This window comes from Eumetopias jubatus, unplaced genomic scaffold, assembly GCF_037043125.1.
Source record: "Eumetopias jubatus isolate StellerSeaLion01/CBP00866 unplaced genomic scaffold, mEumJub1_p1.0 scaffold_6, whole genome shotgun sequence".
Classification (NCBI taxonomy): Eukaryota; Metazoa; Chordata; class Mammalia; order Carnivora; family Otariidae; genus Eumetopias; species Eumetopias jubatus.
The window spans coordinates 138,418,217-138,435,564 of record NW_028274812.1 but is presented as its reverse complement, the minus strand read 5'-3'; the positions used below and the strand labels follow the sequence as shown (position 1 = coordinate 138,435,564).

Sequence of the window (17,348 nt, the reverse complement as noted above, 5' to 3'; positions counted from 1 at the left end):
CATTCTGCCCAGAGTGAACCAGGAAGCAGAGCCCAGGTTCCCAGCTGTGGCGTGTACGTGCACAGCTCACATTCTGTGTGTGGCAGCCCCCCTGGGGACATTCTGCTCTAGAAGCCCAGTGGGCTGGAATTGCTTTTTCCCATGTGAAAAATGGGCACAGCTCCTGTGGCAAAGGAATCCAGTGACTCAGTTCTTAAGCCAGGATCTGGGCTGGGCTTTAAGTGTTCCATTCATCCCTCTGAAATTATATTAAAAATGTATTAATTCTCAAAGACCATTGAAAAAAACCTTGAGAACTATTGTCTTCAAACTGATTTCTGTCATTCCCCCTCCTCTGATTCCTCCATATCGGTCTCACTCGTCCAAGACCATTGACGAATTTCTCAAGTCTCTGCTGCCAATGGCAGTTGGGTCTGACTCCCTTTAAAAATGGGCCTTACTATTTAAGACAACAGCAACACTGCCAGGACGTGTCACCTTCACAGCTCCAGCCACTGCAACCTTAACCCATGTTATGAAAGATAACTTGGCCAGTTATAGCGCTCTGAGGGTGCCAAGTGCGGGATAATTCTTGTCCTTCAGTTCAGTTCTGGGCATCCAGCTGGAAGAGGGGCACTGCTAACCTAACTCCTGTCCAGAGGACCACCAGGATGTTGACATGTTAAGCCTTTTGTGGAGGGGGGAACAGCTTTAAAGGAACTGTTTCCTTATAACTTTGTCCTTGTGTTTGCCGTTCCTCCTGGGATGGGTCTCCTTCCGCCGTGGAGCCTGCCTCCACCCTGCTCCCAGCCCGAGTGTGAGTCACATACCCATTCTCTGCTCCCAAGAGAGTAGACTCTCCAGGAGCCTGGTGACCGTGTCTTTTGGTTTACTGTTGTAAATGCAGTGTTTCGTGCAGTTCCTGGCACTGGGCTGATTCCTGGATCAATTTAACCCATCACAACCTGCACGTAGCTCTACTATTTGTCTCGGTAGTCCCATGAGGCAGGTGTTTGGTCAGCAGACTAAATGAAGGAATACATATGAAGTGGAAAATAAACCACTCCAGGTAGAATACGAGAGCTGCCTTTACTCTGTTCATGGGCTGCCGGTAAAGAAGGATGAGAAGGAAGATGACTCCAGAAGGCAAGTGGCAGAGAGGCAGGTTTGGCTCCAAGTCAGGCAGGGTGATTGCAGGGGCAGGTGATGGAAGGACTGGCTGTGGAAGACGTGAGTTTCCCATCGCCGGAGCATACCCAGTAGCAGCCAGGGGCCCTGGCGGCGTGCTCTCCATCTCAGGTCAGGCTTGTGCACACGATGCCTGTAACCCACAGGCCTTTGGTCCCTGCCGCAGGTTGCTGGGCGTCTCCACGTGGAAGTGATGCGAGTGACAGGGGCCGTCCCGGAGCGCGTGGTGGAGGATGACTCCTCGGAGAACTCCAGCGAAGGCGGGAGCCTTGAAGTCGTGGACAACAGCGGGGAGGTCGTTCACCGGGTCAGGAAACTGACATGCCGGGTGAGAGGACAGGGTGGGCGGGCGCCGATAAACCACCGTGTTCAGCCAGAGCAGTTCGACAGAAGATCTTGGGAGTTTTTTGTAGAGCGTAGTAAACGATAAGCTTTCTGACCACAAATACCATGGCGGGCAGTACTTTTTCCAGAAGTAGAGCACACTTTCTGATGCCAGTTGATGAAATTTTAAAAAGCCCACGTGCTTTTGGCGGCAGGAAGTATACATTGTTCAAGGAATCGTGCTTTTCTAGTAAAGGTTGCTTCTGTGTCGGAAGCTCAGCCACTAGGAAAATTTGAGAGGATGTGTATGTTTGTTGCCAGGCTCGCGTGCTGCAGTGGTGGTCCTGGTACAGACTGATTATAAGTGGAACCCTTCACGTGCCAGATGTTTTCACATGTCAAATGGATAACTGATTTACGTATTTCAACGCTGACTCTTAAAATAGAAGTTTTGGAAGTAAGCATGTGTAGGTTAATGTTTTTTCTATCAGAATTACATTGCATTTTTTTTCTTTTAATCTCTTTAGGTAAAAATTAAAGAGGCAACTGGGCTGCCCTTAAACCTCTCAAATTTTGTCTTCTGTCAATACACATTCTGGGACCAGTGTGAATCTACGGTGGCGGCCCCGGTGGTGGACCCCGAGGTGCCTTCGCCTCAGTCCAGGGACGCCCAATACACCGTCACCTTCTCTCATTGTAAGGTATGGGCGCCATTACAAGATGAGTTACACGGGAGGCAATGGACCTGGGTGCCATTCAAAACTCTCCTTGTAACTTACAAGTTCCCCCCATAAGAATGTTTAATAAAGGTAATATGTGTGTTGCACTTTTTAACCTCAAAATGTACTTCAGTACAAATTCAGTTGTTTTGTTTTTTAAAGATTTTATTTATTTATTTGACAGAGAGACACAGCGAGAGAGGGAACACAAGCAGGGGGAGTGGGAGAGGGAGAAGCAGGCCTCCTGCCGAGCAGGGAGCCCGATGCGGGGCTCGATCCCAGGACCCCGGGATCATGACCTGAACCGAAGGCAGATGGTTAACAACTGAGCCACCCAAGCGCCCCTCAGATGGGAAGTTTTAAAATAAAATCTGGGGGCGCCTGGGTGGCTCGGTCATTAAGGATCTGCCTTCGGCTCAGGTCGTGATCCCAGGGTCCTGGGATCGAGCCCCACATCCAGACTCCCTGCTCAGCGGGAAGCCTTGTTTCTCCCTCTCCCACTCCCCCTGCTTGTGTTCCCTCTCTTGCTGTGTCTCTCTGTCAAATAAATAAATAAAATCTTTAAAAATAAATAAATAAAATAAAATAAAATCTGAAAGCCCTTTCCCTGAAGTCTTAGGCCCTAAAGGTGTAATGGCTAGTGACATTTGTATACATTTTGATAAACTATTTTCTGTGCCCTCCAACTTTTATCTGTGTGTGGTCAATATATGTTCACACAGCAATGGGCATAGATACAGTCTCTTACCATCATGCATGGCATAACGTCTTTAGAAATTTTTTTTTTTATAAAAAATGTGGTCACGTTATGTATATTGCAGAATTAGACCCTTTAATATAGGTGAACCTCTTTCCAATCTTTGGAATATGGTATAACACTCCAAGCATCGTATTCTAATGTGCCAAATGAGTTTTTAAAGAAAATGTCAGTGGACAAGGTGAATTTTTGGTGACTGTTGCTTGGCCTTGTCGTGTGACCATCAGCCACCCTTCCTGGTTTTCACGTCAGACTGCCCACAGGTTGTTTCTGACTGACAGACAGACACTACGTTCTGTTGTAATTTTGTTTTTCCTTGCACAATTCTTAACAGATACTCCAAGTCCTTTCCTTTGGAAATTGTGCTTTTTCTCTCTGGCTCTACACCTATCAAATTTCACATAGGTAAAAGACTGTCAGGTCTTTCTTTTTCTGAAAACAAATAGTCCACTCTTTTTTTTCTTTCACCTATATTCACCAAGTCTGTTTCTCAAAATCCTTGTGAGTTACTTTTTGGTTATTGTTGTCTGAATACTCTCTTAACTAGTCCCTGTCTTTCTTTGGATCCACAAAGCTGTTCCTGTAGAAGGATGAAGCCTGAATTTTAAGTACATTCTGGTTAGCAACTATTTTGATAAACGCTAGTCACAGAGACCTTGGATTCACTGTGTGACCTTGGATTCACTGTGTGAACTTGGGGTTTTTTTCATCAATAAGATGTGTAGATTGTACTAATTGATCATTAGTTTGTTTTCCTTCTAAAATTCTGGCTCTGTCTCCAAATACAATAAGTAAGAAGGTAAGTAGTAGAATGTTAAATCAACACAGCACAGGTCTTTCCAGAATTGAGAGCTGTGGAGTTGTCTTCACCAGAGACTTCACTAAGATGCTGCTGGGAAGATGCTCGGCTTGGCCCCTTGCCTGCCACTTTGTTCAGGGTGATTTCCATACTCCGCGGTCCACTGGGCGTTCATTTCCTCACACTCCTCTGTCTGCGTTTCATGATGAGGAGCTGGAGCAGGGGAGTTTCAGAGCAAGAGCACAGAATCATGAAGATAATCATAGGAAATTTAATTCTGTTCACAGTCTCCCAAGCCGTAGCAAGGAGCAATCAGACGTTCTTTTTTTGTGATGTGCTGATTAGCCTACGGTGGCGGGAGTTCTGAGTGGTCCTGCAGAACCACGAAGGAAGCAGGTGTGAGGTGCGGATTCACTCACAAGCACCGTGATGCAGGACAGGACACTTCCTTCAGTGTCCGCCCTGATTAAAGAAGGGAGTTGCACTCAATCCCTCCTTCCTTGCTAGTATAAGAGCTAGTATTCCGGGTTTTTAAAACAGCACAGGTGGTTTTCAGGTTGGGATCAGACTAACCCACCTCCAAAGTGGATCTCTACACGATGGAAAGGTAAAAACGGAAATTGCACAGATTGCTCGGTGCGTGATTCTCGTTGCTCTTCCCTTGCTCCCACTTGCCCCAGGACTACGTGGTGACGGTGACAGAGGAGCTCCTGGAGTTCCTGTCCGATGGAGCCCTGGCCATTGAGGTGTGGGGCCACCGCTGTGCTGGGAACGGCAGCTCTGTCTGGGAAGTCGACTCCCTTCATGCGAAGACGAGAACGTTGCATGACAGGTGTGTACTTGGCTGAGCTGATGCAGGCTCAAGACTGGCACTAGGCCAGAGGGTGAGAGTAGGGGTCCCCGGTCCTGCCTCCTCCTTGGTGAAATGGGAACGATAAAAGGAACTAGCAGGCATCAAGGACATCAGATGGGGGAAGGAAAGCCTTTTCAACAAACAGTACTGAAACAACCGCGTATCTGCTGGGTCAAACCCAACCTGGATCTTGGCTTCACATGATACACAAAACTTATTTTGAGATGGATCAGAACGTTTCATGGGAAAGATAAAACTGTAAAGCTTGTAGAAAAAATAAAAACAAAAACCAGGAGGATATTTTCCTTTTTTTTTTTTTTCTCTTTTTGGAAGCTTTTATAAAAGTCTGTATAGAGCAATATTTAGACTCCAGATTCGGCTGCCAAGGAGCACCTGTTGTGCTGTGGGAACTGGCCGGGGTGTGGCAGGCTGCTCCAGCTTCCCATGTTCCACAATGGAGGTGCTAGGCAGTATCTCACCTTTGGGGTCCCCAGTGCTCACATGGTGAGGCACAGACCTCTTAGGGCCTGTCTCATCACAAGGGTCCCAGGGAAGCACAATCTTCACTTTGTTGCCCAGCACATCCTGTCTGAGCAGCAGTTGACAGGGTCCCCACTGGTAAGCATCAGGCCAGCCACAAACTTGCTGGATTTGGCCCTCTGTCCTCAGAGTTTCCTGGACACCAGGACCTCATTGTTCTTTGACCCCACTCTCCACGATGAACCACTGCACGCCATGGCAGACCCGCCACACAGCAAGGCGTCCTAGGAGCTGGTCACGCAGAGACTTGGCCTGGGTGATAGCACACGGACCTCCCATGGCCACCTTTTTAGCATAAAGCTCTCCACTGCCCTCGGGGAAGCCAAACCTCTACTGAACCGCTGCGGTCAGTTCTCAGGTGCACCAGCCCTTTTCCCCAAAAACTGCGCATCCTGGTAGCCGAGATCATGATTTCTGTCCCGGTTCCTGTTACTCGTACCTCAGCTCCAGAGTAGCCATCCTCAGCCACCTCCTCAGTGAGAAGCTCATTCACTTGAGCTTTGAAGATGCCATCGGCCACGAGCTTCCCCTTTTGGAAATTTGCCCCGTCATCTTGCACAGGAGGATATCTTCTTGGAAATTTGATCCTTTGCCTTTTCTGTGACCTAGCAATCTACTCCTGGGTATTTCCCCAAGAAAAATGAGAATGTAAGTCTGTAAACAGACTTGTTCACAAATGTTCATGGCAGTTCTTCTTATCCCCCAAACGCCAACAACCCAAATGTGTGAGAACGTTTGATAAACAAATTATACTACTAGTCATGTAACGAGTATTATCCAGCTCTGTTAACAAGAAGGACAATGGATACCCATCTGAATGAATCGCAAAAACGTTACGCTAAACCAAGAAAGCCAGACCTAAAAGGGTACGCATAAATGATTCCCTTTTTATGAAATTCTAGAACAAGCAGAACTAATTTATAGTTACATGGCCGCTGCGGGATGCTGTGGGTATTGAACACGAAGGGGCGTGAGCAAACTTGCAGAGGCACACGATGGGGTAGTGACAGAGGTGTCTGCATTTTCTTTTTCTTTTTTTTTTTTTTAAGATTTTATTTGAGAGAGAATGAGAGAGAGAGAGAGAGAGCATGAGAGGGGGGAGGGTCAGAGGGAGAAGCAGACTCCCCGCTGAGCAGGGAGCCCGATGCGGGACTTGATCCCGGGACTCCAGGATCATGACCTGAGCCGAAGGCAGACGCTTAACCAATGGACAGCACGATGTCCAGCCCATAGTAAGAGCTCGGGGTGGTGGCTCCTTCCTGTTGCTCGTGATGTCCCTGGGCATTGACGTTGCTGTCCACGGGCACGTGTTTGCACAGGTGGAATGAGGTAACACGGAGAATAGAGATGTGGCTCTCCATACTGGAACTGAACGAGCTAGGAGAATACACCGCAGTGGAACTTCACCAGGCAAAAGATGTCAACACGGGAGGCATCTTCCAACTCAGACAGGTACTAGGCTTGGTTTTCTTTGTTTTTGTTTTCTCTTTGTCCCACTCTTACACACCGTTTCTGGGAATTTTCTAATTGTGGGCTTCTGTATTCCCTGATTCTCTTCTCTTCCTTTGTCCTGTTCCCCCATTCCTTGCCCTTCCCACTCCTGGCACCCTTTGCCCCCACCCCCCGCCCTCTGCAGGGTCACTCCCGGAGGGTGCAAGTCACGGTGAAACCCGTGCAGCATTCCGGGACGCTGCCACTCATGGTCGAAGCCATCCTGTCTGTCTCCATTGGTTGCGTCACTGCCAGGTCCACCAAGCTGCAGAGAGGGCTGGACAGTTACCAGGTAAGACCAGCACATTGGAAGTAGTCTGCAGCGAGGACCAGCGAATGCATAGAAAGGTAGTCAGTGATCTGGGCTCGAGACCTTTGGGGAATATGACCGAACTCCTTGTCCTGACCTTATCTGTAGCTCTCCCTTCACATTTCCATCCATTGCCTTTTTTACGAGATTTGTGAAATACTATACCAGCTTAGTGTTGATTAGTAATAATTTTATTTGTAAACACACATATGAATGATATGTTACTCATTTACTTCAGGCAGATTTCATTTTCTGTCTGGCTCCAGTTAGGTTATGTTGGATATTTGGCATGGCTGCCTGGCCCAGTCCACTTTTATTAATATAAAATTGCCCCCGTACACTGGCATAATTTTTTTTTTAAAGATCTTATTTATTTGACAGAGACACAGCGAGAGAGGGAACACCAGCAGGGGGAGTGGGAGAGGGAGAAGCAGGCTTCCCGCTGAGCCGGGAGCCCGATGCGGGGCTCGATCCCAGGACCCTGGGATCATGACCTGAGCTGAAGGCAGACGCTTAACGACTGAGCCACCAGGCGCCCTACACTGGCATAATTAAGCAGTTCTTTGAAAGCTTTCCTTTTTTTTTTTTTTCCCAATTAAAAGTTGTCTTCATGATCATTTTTGTCCATTAAATCCTCCTTTACTAAATCTTCTGTTCTCATTTTAAAATTAAAAGATTGGGGGGCACCTGGATGGCTCAGTTGGAAGAACATGCGAATCTTGATCTTGGGGTCGTGAGTTCCATATTGGGTGCAGACTTTATTTTTTAAATAAATAAGTAAATATTGGGCGCCTGGGTGGCTCAGATGGTTAAGCGTCTGCCTTCGGCTCAGGTCATGATCCCAGGGTCCTGGGATCGAGTCCCGCGTCGGGCTCCCTGCTCCTTGGGAGCCTGCTTCTCCCTCTGCCTCTCTCTCTCTCTTTCTCTCTCTCTGTCTCTCATGAATGAATAAATAAAATCTTTAAAAAATAAATAAATAAATAAATAAATAAATATTTATAAAAAGTGAAAGATGAAAACATCAAAGAATGAATCTTCATGTTACCAACCCCATCTCTTCATCACTCCGTGAGAATGAACTTTGAGATTAGGAACTTGCCCTCAGTGGCCTGAAAGAAGGCATGTGCTTTCGCTCAGTACCCAGTTTACTGTCAGGTATGAATTAGGGGAGGAATCAGCCCATTGAACTCTGGCTGCCTCACTACCACAGGAGAGAGGGAGCACGCCCTGTTGTGACGTTTCTCTGTGGCGTCTGGGCAGAGGCCCAGCCTGTCTTGAAAATGATTCATCTTCAGTCTCAGTTTCCTTGCACTCCCTGGCATTCAGGCAAAGACTTTCTGAAAGCCAGAAGGAACACTGGCTTGGCCTATGAGGCCTTAGGAAGGCATAGTTTTGTCAAACGCTGCCTTCCCTGTCCCAGGCCAAAATTGCCCCTGGTTCTCAGAGCCGGAGAGAGTATGAAGGAAGGCCTGAGGACAGTCTTGTCTTCTAGGGTAGGCTTCTCCCCCAGACTTTTCCTCATGTGTGGAGTAGGAGACTGGGTTATATGGATTCTCATCCCAGCTCAGTCCCTCACTCAGCCATCAACTTTGGGGGGTGCTGCCGGGCCTGGTAGAGAGGTCGCCAGCCTGGAGCCAGGGGACCTGGATTCTTCAGTCTAGCACGGCCTTCCTGGTTACCTTGTTGGGATAATGCAAACCTCTTGTTCCCCTTCTCTCTTCTCCAGAATGATGAAGGAGACTTAATAATTCCCTGAGATCCCAGTCTATACTAAGATTTTGTGGCTTAGTAAATCTCTCACCTTAGCTAGAACTCTGAATTTACATCCTAAATCAAGACCTATAAAACAGGGATCACCAACTGGCTCATGTTCCCATTTGAAGAACCTTATAAAGATTGATTATTTGCACTTTTAAAACTGCTCTACCTCCTAAGTTAAAACTCATTTTTGTCAAAATTCGAGCTTTCCCCAGTGCTAAATGCTCTTTAAAGAACTTAGTGCCAGTCATGCAGATTTAAACTGTGACTATTTCGGGGCGCCTGAGTGGCTCAGTCATTGAGCGGCCAACTCTTCATCTCAGCTCAGGTCTCGATCTCAGGGTTGTGAGTTCTCAAGCCCCCTGTTGGGCTCCACGCTGGGCATGGAGCCTGCTTAAAAAATCAATCAATAAACTGTGGCTAATTTTTTTATAAAGATTTTTTAAATTTTATTTATTTTGGAGAGAGAGGACAGAGGGAGAGGGAGAAAGAAGTAGACTCCCCGCTGAGCACAGAGCCCGGTGTGGGGCTCGATCCCATGACCCTGAGATCATGACCTGAGCCGAAATTAAAGAGTCGGATGCTTAACTGACTGAGCCACCCAGGTGCCCCTAAACTGTGACTATTTTAAAGCTCTTATTTTTCTTTGCAGCCATGCTCAAAGTCACATCCAGAACTTATTTTGTTGACGTAGTACTTTAGAAATATTCTGATGCAGTAGCTCAAGCCAGTCCAGAATATGCTGATTTCACAAGTTATACATCATGAAAGCTCAGGCTAGTTCTCAGTTAATAGAAGAATCTCCCTAGTCTAGAAAATAGTAATGATAAATTCAAGCTACTTGTACTTTATTCAGTAATATGGGGAATTAAGTCAAGAAAAATTACTTCAGTGGGTATCTGGCTGGCTCAGTTAGTAGAGCATGGGACCCTTGACCTCAGGGTTTTGAGTTTGAGCCCCACGTTGGATATAGATATTACTTAAAAAATAAAATCTTGAAGAAAAAAGAAAAAGTACTTCAGTATTAGGCATGCATTTAGTAAGTTAGTTACTCAAATGATAATGGTGGGTTCCAAACTTAAAAAAAAAAAGTGGATTTTGAAATCTATGCAGAGAATGTTTAACTATATTTTTAAAGCACTTTTAAAAAGCAGTATATATTGAAGCATACTTACATATGAGAGTAATGTAATTATATTTTTAAAGCACTTAAAAAAAAAAGTTTGTCTTTTTATGACTAGACCACTTCACTGCCTGTTTGAATATTAACCCTCCAGTAACTAGAAAAAAGCCAAAGATGATCATTACATGGGCCAGGGTTCATATTGAGTAGAACCTGCCTCCCTGTAGATGGTTATTTTCCTACAAATGGGAGTTTCCTTATTCTTCTGTCTAAGGAAACCTGTCTCAACTAAATCCTTTTATTTTCAACATGGTGGTTTTGTTTTGTCAAATGTTTTTGCCAGAATCGTTACTTTATACAATTATTGTAAACTCTTGCCGTGGGTTTAGGACAGTTCTGATTTTTCTCAACTGATTGGTATGATGCTAACATAACCAGTAATGGACAACAGTGGATCCAGTATTCAGCATGGCGGGCTGTGTTCTTGAGACCGTTGTACGCTGAGGAAGCCTGTCTGTGAATAGCCTGAGGCTCCCGGTGGGCTTTCACCTGTGAGGATTTCCTCAGTGCATGTGGTGTGGTGCAGGGGGAAAGGACACTGAGTGGGGTAACTAGCAGCCTGGCACCCAATCCTGACCCTGCCACCATTTGTGTGATCCTTGGGTTAAAACATTTCATCCTCCGGGGCCCCTTCTGCCTCACAGCTAAACTAAGATTGAGCAGGAGAGTCTAGTTCTACCATTTTGTCCTTCTGAGTCCGTTCCAAATCTCAGATAGCCCACCCAGAAATGCATATGCGCCATTCGCATAATGACAGGGTAAGGCCTGGCCCAGTGAGGGTGATTCCTAGTCCCATTGAAGAGAGTTCTTGTTTTTTTTTTTTTTTTAATGGTTGCTTTCTTTATTAAAAACATAACAAAACAAAACTCAAATTCTTAGAGGCGAGTGAATTAAATCCACTAAACCTTGCAATTCATTTAAATGTTTTATTATGCTGGGTGTTCCGTGTGCTGTCCATTGTAATGTGTGTGTTACGCTTAAAGAATTACCTGTGTGCTGTTTGAGAAACAAAAATGCATGTCCTTTGTGTTTGTTTTTTTCCTCCCAGAGAGATGATGAGGATGGTGATGATATGGATAGTTATCAGGTATCATCGTTGCTCTCGTTCTGTGGCATGGGGCACAGCTACTGCTAATGGCTAGCATCTGCAAAGCACAGGGCAGGGAGGAGGAAGGAGGATCATGGAGCAAGAATATGTAGACTCTAACTCGCTTTGGATTTGCTTTAAACATAATCAGGGATACAATACTAGTGCCATAGATTTCTCCGTTCAAAATGTACGATCGGATACTGCATTGCTGCTCTGCTATCTTGAATTAGCTTGTAAAGACTTTCGAAGCAAGACCATTATCACTGTATTAAGTTAATGATTTTAAAAACCGTGGAATCGTCCATCCACAATCTTTCAGTTGAACCTTGTGTTTTCTATGCAAAACTGCACTTCGTGCCTCACGTCCAAGAGAGTAGGACTGTTCTAATATGCAGTTTTAGTTTAAAAGTCTCTTGCTGGATAGGAAATTGAAAACATGTCATGCACATAGTTTAGTTTGGGTTAGCCAGCTTCTTTCTGTCATTAGGACCCAGCTTAATTATACATAACTTGGAGAATTTAAATCTCAGCTTTTTCTTTTTGGAAATTCAGAAAAAAAAAAAAAAAAAAGGCACCTGTGAACTCATCCCTAGTCGGCACTGGCCAGCCTCCTGTCACGGAATGTGGGGTGACAGGAATAGGCAAGGCAGCAAATCAAGGTGAAGTTTTCTGGGTTTGGTTCCCAGTCTTTATACTCATTCTCCACAGTTTTCCCGGGGTGCCTTCCTGTATGTGAACTGTGGGTACATTGCAGATAGAGCCTCAGAAGTCCCCTGCCGTCCGCTCTTAATGCCACGTCTTAAGGGTTAGACTGGAATGAGGCAAGTCAGAGAGCATTTTGAGTAGAATTGATGGGTTTCTTTCCCTCATTACTTTACTGAGAAAGAAAACAAGCAAACGAAAACCAGCTTCAAGGGTGAAATCCCAGTCTCCCCTTGGATCTCAGCAATGCCATTAACTAACGTCCTGCTGCTGTCTGTGCGCTTCCGGCCACGTTGTTCACGGCCAAGTCCCAGCGGCTGCTTCTGGGAGTTCTTAAAGCATGGCTGGCTGCATGTTGGCTGTTTGCATGGGAGATTTTTGGTGAGCCTTATGGTAGTGGTTGGAGGTAAAATCTTGGCAGCAAGTTTGAAAGGTTCTCTGCTGATCTGTTCTTTGCATTTCGGAAAATACATGTTTCGAAGCCATTGAACGATGAACTATGAAAATGCCTGTTTTCTCTTTTTCCGTTCCATTCGCTGTTCCATGATTTGGGCTCTGTTCATGGTGTCCTTCTGCTTGGAATCACACATCCTTTAAATGAATAGCTCTGATTTAAACACACACACACACACACACACACACACACACACGTAAGAATCATCCCCACAGCTGGTGTAGTTTGAGCTTCTCTTGCTTTTAAGTATAATTATCCTTTTGGCAATCCAGGGGCTCTGATTTCTGAGTAATGGGTTCCTTGATCAGCATGCTGTGTTTCTGAGGCCTCTTTGCTTTCTTGCATATTAATCACACAGCGGTGTTCAATGGCCTTTCCGAATGAAAACTTTCCTGATCCATGTAAACATCTTTGCTTAAAAAAAAAAAAGAGTCGTCTATGTATTCTACAGGAAAATGTTTTCCCTCCCCAACATCAGGAAGAAGACTTAAACTGTGTGAGAGAGAGGTGGTCTGACGCACTCATCAAACGACGAGAGTACTTAGATGAGCAGATTAAAAAAGTCAGCAATAAAAAAGGTATGTGAGATTAAACTCTTTCCCGGGAGTGGCCTTTTCCCTTCTAGACAGTGGTCGGAACAATATGTTCTTAGTGTTCTGACCTCATAACAATTATAGACAGTAGTGACTCCTTTGGCATGGTATCGGATTGGAAAGTAATAAACGTTCATAAGCCTCTGAGTGAACTGTGACGTTAAACGTTAAACTCGCATTTAGTTCTGAAGAATGCAAATGCCATCAGAACCCACGTGTCCTTATGAGGCGTTCCGGGCTCCAGACCTGGGACTTGACAGCAGCTCTCGGGTCACACGTGGCAGGTCAGCACCCAGCTCCTGTCGGGCGGCAGCGATGCGCTCAGCTGGTACAGGTGGGCCTCCTGGCCACTCAGCTCCAGGGACGCAGTTTGCTTTTGCTGGTGGCAGCCATGTGGGCTCCAGGGTAGAGCTATGTTCTTAAAACCCTCAGTTTCTCACCCCAACTTGATGGTCCATGCATTGTGGTGGGTTTTGCATCAAAGGACACATTATGAGTGTTCATCCATTTCAGGTAGAAGTTAGCAAAAGCTCCCCGCTCAGTAGAACATCTTGGCTCAGCGTTCTTGATGTCAGTTTGTAGCAGCTCACGCTGCTGATGGAAACTCGCTTTGACTCTACCCAGATAGCTCCAGGGTGGAATTATGAATCAGAGGGTTTCAAAATATGTTCTGTAAAGTCCCTTTAGTAAGGAACATAAAGGACAGTAAAGTTAGTCTTACAGAGTGTGGTGTGTTTTAATCCTCTGTACAGTAGTGTATAGTTTTATAATGCAGTGTCACATCCATTATGTCACTGGCTCTTCCCAACAAGAGTGTAAAGTAGACATGACTTGTGTGAGCCCTATTTGATGGGTTAGGAAGCCCAGACTTGTCTGTCGAGTAACTTCCACAGAGTGCAGACCCAGGAAACATAACCCGTGTTCTCATCCTGATGCTCTCTCCATTTCCCTACCCGGAGGTCCATCAAGTGAGAATCCTAGCCTCTCTGAGCTTGTCTGGGTGCTCAGGCTGGAACTTCAAAGCCTCCCATCCTCTTTTGGAACATCATGGATGTTCCAGCCACTTGGGTATGTCACCAAGTGAAAACCTGTTTGTTTTAAGTCTGGAAATTGTCTTTTCCCCCGCCTTGGTGCTCATCCCCTCATTTTGTCCTGCAGAGAAGACGGAGGACGACGTGGAGCGGGAAGCCCGGCTTGTGGAGCAGTGGGTGGGCCTGACCGAGGAGAGAAACGCCGTGCTGGTGCCTGCCCCCGGCAGCGGGGTCCCTGGGGCGCCCGCCCACTGGTGAGTGGCCTGACAGGGTGGGGCAGACGGCCTGCACCAGAGTCGTGCGAGTGACTTTCCAGGACTGTCACGGTCCATGCTGAGTGCCATGAGCTGCTCAGGGAAGGACCACCCATGTCTCGTGCCGCCTTCCCTTTTTCCTTCCCCACGGCAGCCAGCTTCCTCTCCCAGGAAGCCGGGGAGTGTCTGTTGATTACCTGGCCAGGAAGCAAATACCACACTTCTCAGTTTCTCCACATGAGCAACTTGGACAGGGTTTCCTCATCCCCAGAAATTCTCTTATTTCGGCTTAAAAGAAGGGTGTATCCAGAGTCTGCTTGAAGAGGGGAGAAGATACATGTTCTTCCTGGCCTTCGTGCCTGCTCAGTTTGGTCCCTAGCAGAGAGTCAGGTCCTGAGCCCTAAGTAACCATGGTCAGTCAGTTGATTAATCAGTCCATCCCAGTGCTCATCAGAAACAGCATGGTATCCTAGGCTCTGGAGTCAGATAGATCTGGATTGAGTTTCCAGCTGCAATGTTAAATGTCGTTAACTTCTCTGAGGCCTTGTTCTTTTTTTTTCAAGATTTTATTTATTTGAGAGAAAGAGAGAGAGAGAGAGCAAGAGCAGTGGGGAGGAGCAGAGGCAGAGGGAGAAGCAGGCTCCCCGCTGAGCAAGGAACCCGATGTGGGACTCGATTCCAGGACCCCGAGATCATGACCTGAGCTGAAGGCAGACACGTTACCGACTGAGCCACCCAGGCGCCCCAAGGCTTTATTCTTTATCTATGAATGGAGCCCCGTTTTTGGTACTGTTGGAAGGATTAGAGATAATGTATTAAAAACACCTTGTTGGTGCCCATTTGTTAAGTGGTAACTACTCCTGCTGCTGCTTATTCTCATTCTTATTACAAGAGTATGTCCTAGGCATTTAGGAGAAATCAGACTCCTTTTGAACAGAGGGCGTGTATGCCCACATGGTCTCTTTAGGGTAGGCGCAGAAACATCAGTGGTGTTATTTGCGTCTATAATGATAAAGGGAAGTATAATGGAGTTGATAGTATTATGAAACCAGCAAACCTGAATTTTCTGGCACATAATTTGTGACCTGATGTTTCTCCCTGCAGTCCCAGAGTCCTGCGGGGCACACGCGCCGTCTGTCTGCCAGCCACGTGGCTGCAGACGGCCACCTCATCCCGTCTTGGTCCCCTCCCTGAGGCCCTGTCCAGACAGCCCTTCTCCTTAGCCCCGTGACTTTCGTTTGAGCCATTTCCAAACTTCAGGTCATCTTGACTGTAAAATGGGGAGTCCTGGGTCCTGTCTCTCGTTATTTTGATTTACAAGAGGAAGGATGGGCCCAGGACTTTTCATTTTCAGAGCCTTCCCCCCGCCCCGGGTGACTCGGATGCATACGGGCCAGTTTTTGATAAAACACTGCTTTGGTCTTTTTCGTAGACAACCCTTCCTCCCTTAATAGGTCTTTCATTCTCTCCTGCTTTATGCTTTTACAGTGTTGTCTTTTTTGTTTCCTTCCTCTGGGTTCTGATCCTGCCCCCTGTCTCTACTCTTAACAGCATCCCTTCCCTTTTTCCCATCACTAGGGCTATTTCTAGAAAGCCGTCAAATAATCTTTGTTTCAATTAATTACATCTGATATATATAACTGGTGGTTCTTTATGGAAGTCACATAATTCTCATGATGTGTGTTCACAGGGACATCAAGAGATGTGCAATTAGGGCGCCTGGGTGGCTCAGTCGGTTGAGCGTCTGCCTTCGGCTCAGGTCATGGTCCCGGGGTCCTGGGATTGAGCCCCGCGTCGGGCTCCCTGCTCGGCGGGAAGCCTGCTTCTCCCTCTGCCTGCCATCCCCTCCTGCTTGTGCTTGCTCTCGCTCTCTCTCAAATAAAATCTTAAAAAAAAGAAAAAAGTGCAAATATTTCACGAATAGAATCTCTGTCCCCATAGTGGTTCTTTTCCGCTTCCATGCCTCTGTGGTGTTTGATTATCTAACACAATGTAAAACACGTATTTGTTGTGATTAAATTTTGTTGTTAAATTTAGGGTCCCACCACCTGGAATGGAAACTCACATACCAGTTCTCTTCCTTGATCTGAACGGTAAGCAGATCCGTGTTCGAGGGGCCCTCGCATTTCATTTAGGTGTGTAATCTCTTCAGACCCACCTGATTTTGATTCCCTAAATTAAATGACTTTTCTAATCACTCATATGCTGTATCTAGGTGACATTTTTAGTCCAACCAAATGTATAAACCTTGACGTGTAGCATCACTGGAAGAGAGACGTGGATATTTAGTCTTAAAAAGAGTTATGAGAGATAACTCTCTCCCATAGAGTTATGAGAGAGGTGTCATAACTCAAAAAATGTCACACAAAAAATGTCAAAACAGTTACAGTTGAGAGACATCAATGGACACAGGAATTACCTGAGAAAGTAATCACCCTCAGAGATTCTGAACCTTTAGGCTTTGCGGGGCCCTAGGAATCTGCATTTCTGATTAGTGCCATTTGCCCCCCACCCCCCACAGTGCCAATGCCAGAATATGATTATAGTGTAAACCCTGCATTAAGGGTTGTTCTTTACTGTAGCAATTGGATCGAACCTGCGTGAACCAAGAATGATGGTCCTCAATGTATTTTAGCAGGAAAATCCATTTTCAGAATGAAATCTTAAATGGAAGCCTGTATGTAGACTACAAAGGCAGAGTTGCCAAGTGGGGTGATAGGTAGGCTCAGGCAAGCTCTTCCGCACGCGGCCCCTGGAATCTCAAAACATAGCCTGGAAACCAGTCTTTTGGTGGAAGGGCCTGGGGAGGGTGACTTTGGCTCTTCCTAGGAAGAATTGTTTAAGATCCTGGAAGTAGGATGTGTGCCTCATGAAGTGGTGGGCTCCCTGTTATTGGAGGGATACGCACAATGGTTGGATGACCACGTATAGAAATTTATGAAGGGTGAATCCCACATGGCTTAGGGCATTGGAAGAAGATGATCTTTGTATTTCTCCCAAGTGCTTGGAACTTTGATTCCAGATTGATCATTTAGCTGTTCAAATCTCTAATCATGTGTAAGTTGTATAAGTAGGACGCAAGCGTGACACCAGGTTACACGAGGATTTGACCTCAGAAAGCAGCAGAGTCTCAGCTGTGTTTTTGTAGAGAAAATCTCTGCTCCTAGGATTGCATATGGAATATATCTGTCCCTTTTGTTAGAGACTCATGGGGTACGTTTTTGGCTCTCATAGTTGTTTCTGGAAAGGATAAGACCTATTATGAGGAATTAGCATCTCTATTTCCACTGTGGGATAAGGAAGGAAAGAAAAAAAAGAAAGTG

At 46.1% G+C, this 17,348-nt stretch overlaps 1 protein-coding gene and 1 pseudogene across 4 annotated transcripts in view; one reads left to right on the top strand and one right to left on the bottom strand.

Annotated features, from left to right (window-relative positions):
* KIF13A (kinesin family member 13A) overlaps positions 1–17,348 on the top strand; it is a 100,855-nt gene that overhangs the window by 62,445 nt on the left and 21,062 nt on the right. For 2 of the 4 annotated variants that reach the window (XM_028107470.2, XM_028107468.2), the window contains exons 18-26: positions 1,334–1,495; positions 2,019–2,192; positions 4,447–4,598; positions 6,479–6,611; positions 6,796–6,942; positions 10,950–10,988; positions 12,626–12,725; positions 13,899–14,025; positions 16,063–16,118. In XM_028107470.2, coding sequence (XP_027963271.2) covers positions 1,334–1,495; positions 2,019–2,192; positions 4,447–4,598; positions 6,479–6,611; positions 6,796–6,942; positions 10,950–10,988; positions 12,626–12,725; positions 13,899–14,025; positions 16,063–16,118 — 1,090 coding nt within the window. The remainder of the gene's footprint in view (positions 1–1,333; positions 1,496–2,018; positions 2,193–4,446; positions 4,599–6,478; positions 6,612–6,795; positions 6,943–10,949; positions 10,989–12,625; positions 12,726–13,898; positions 14,026–16,062; positions 16,119–17,348) is intronic. The other 2 variants (XM_028107471.2, XM_028107469.2) reach the window with 1 other exon arrangement.
* LOC148164165 (small ribosomal subunit protein uS3 pseudogene) lies at positions 4,956–5,711 on the bottom strand (annotated as a pseudogene).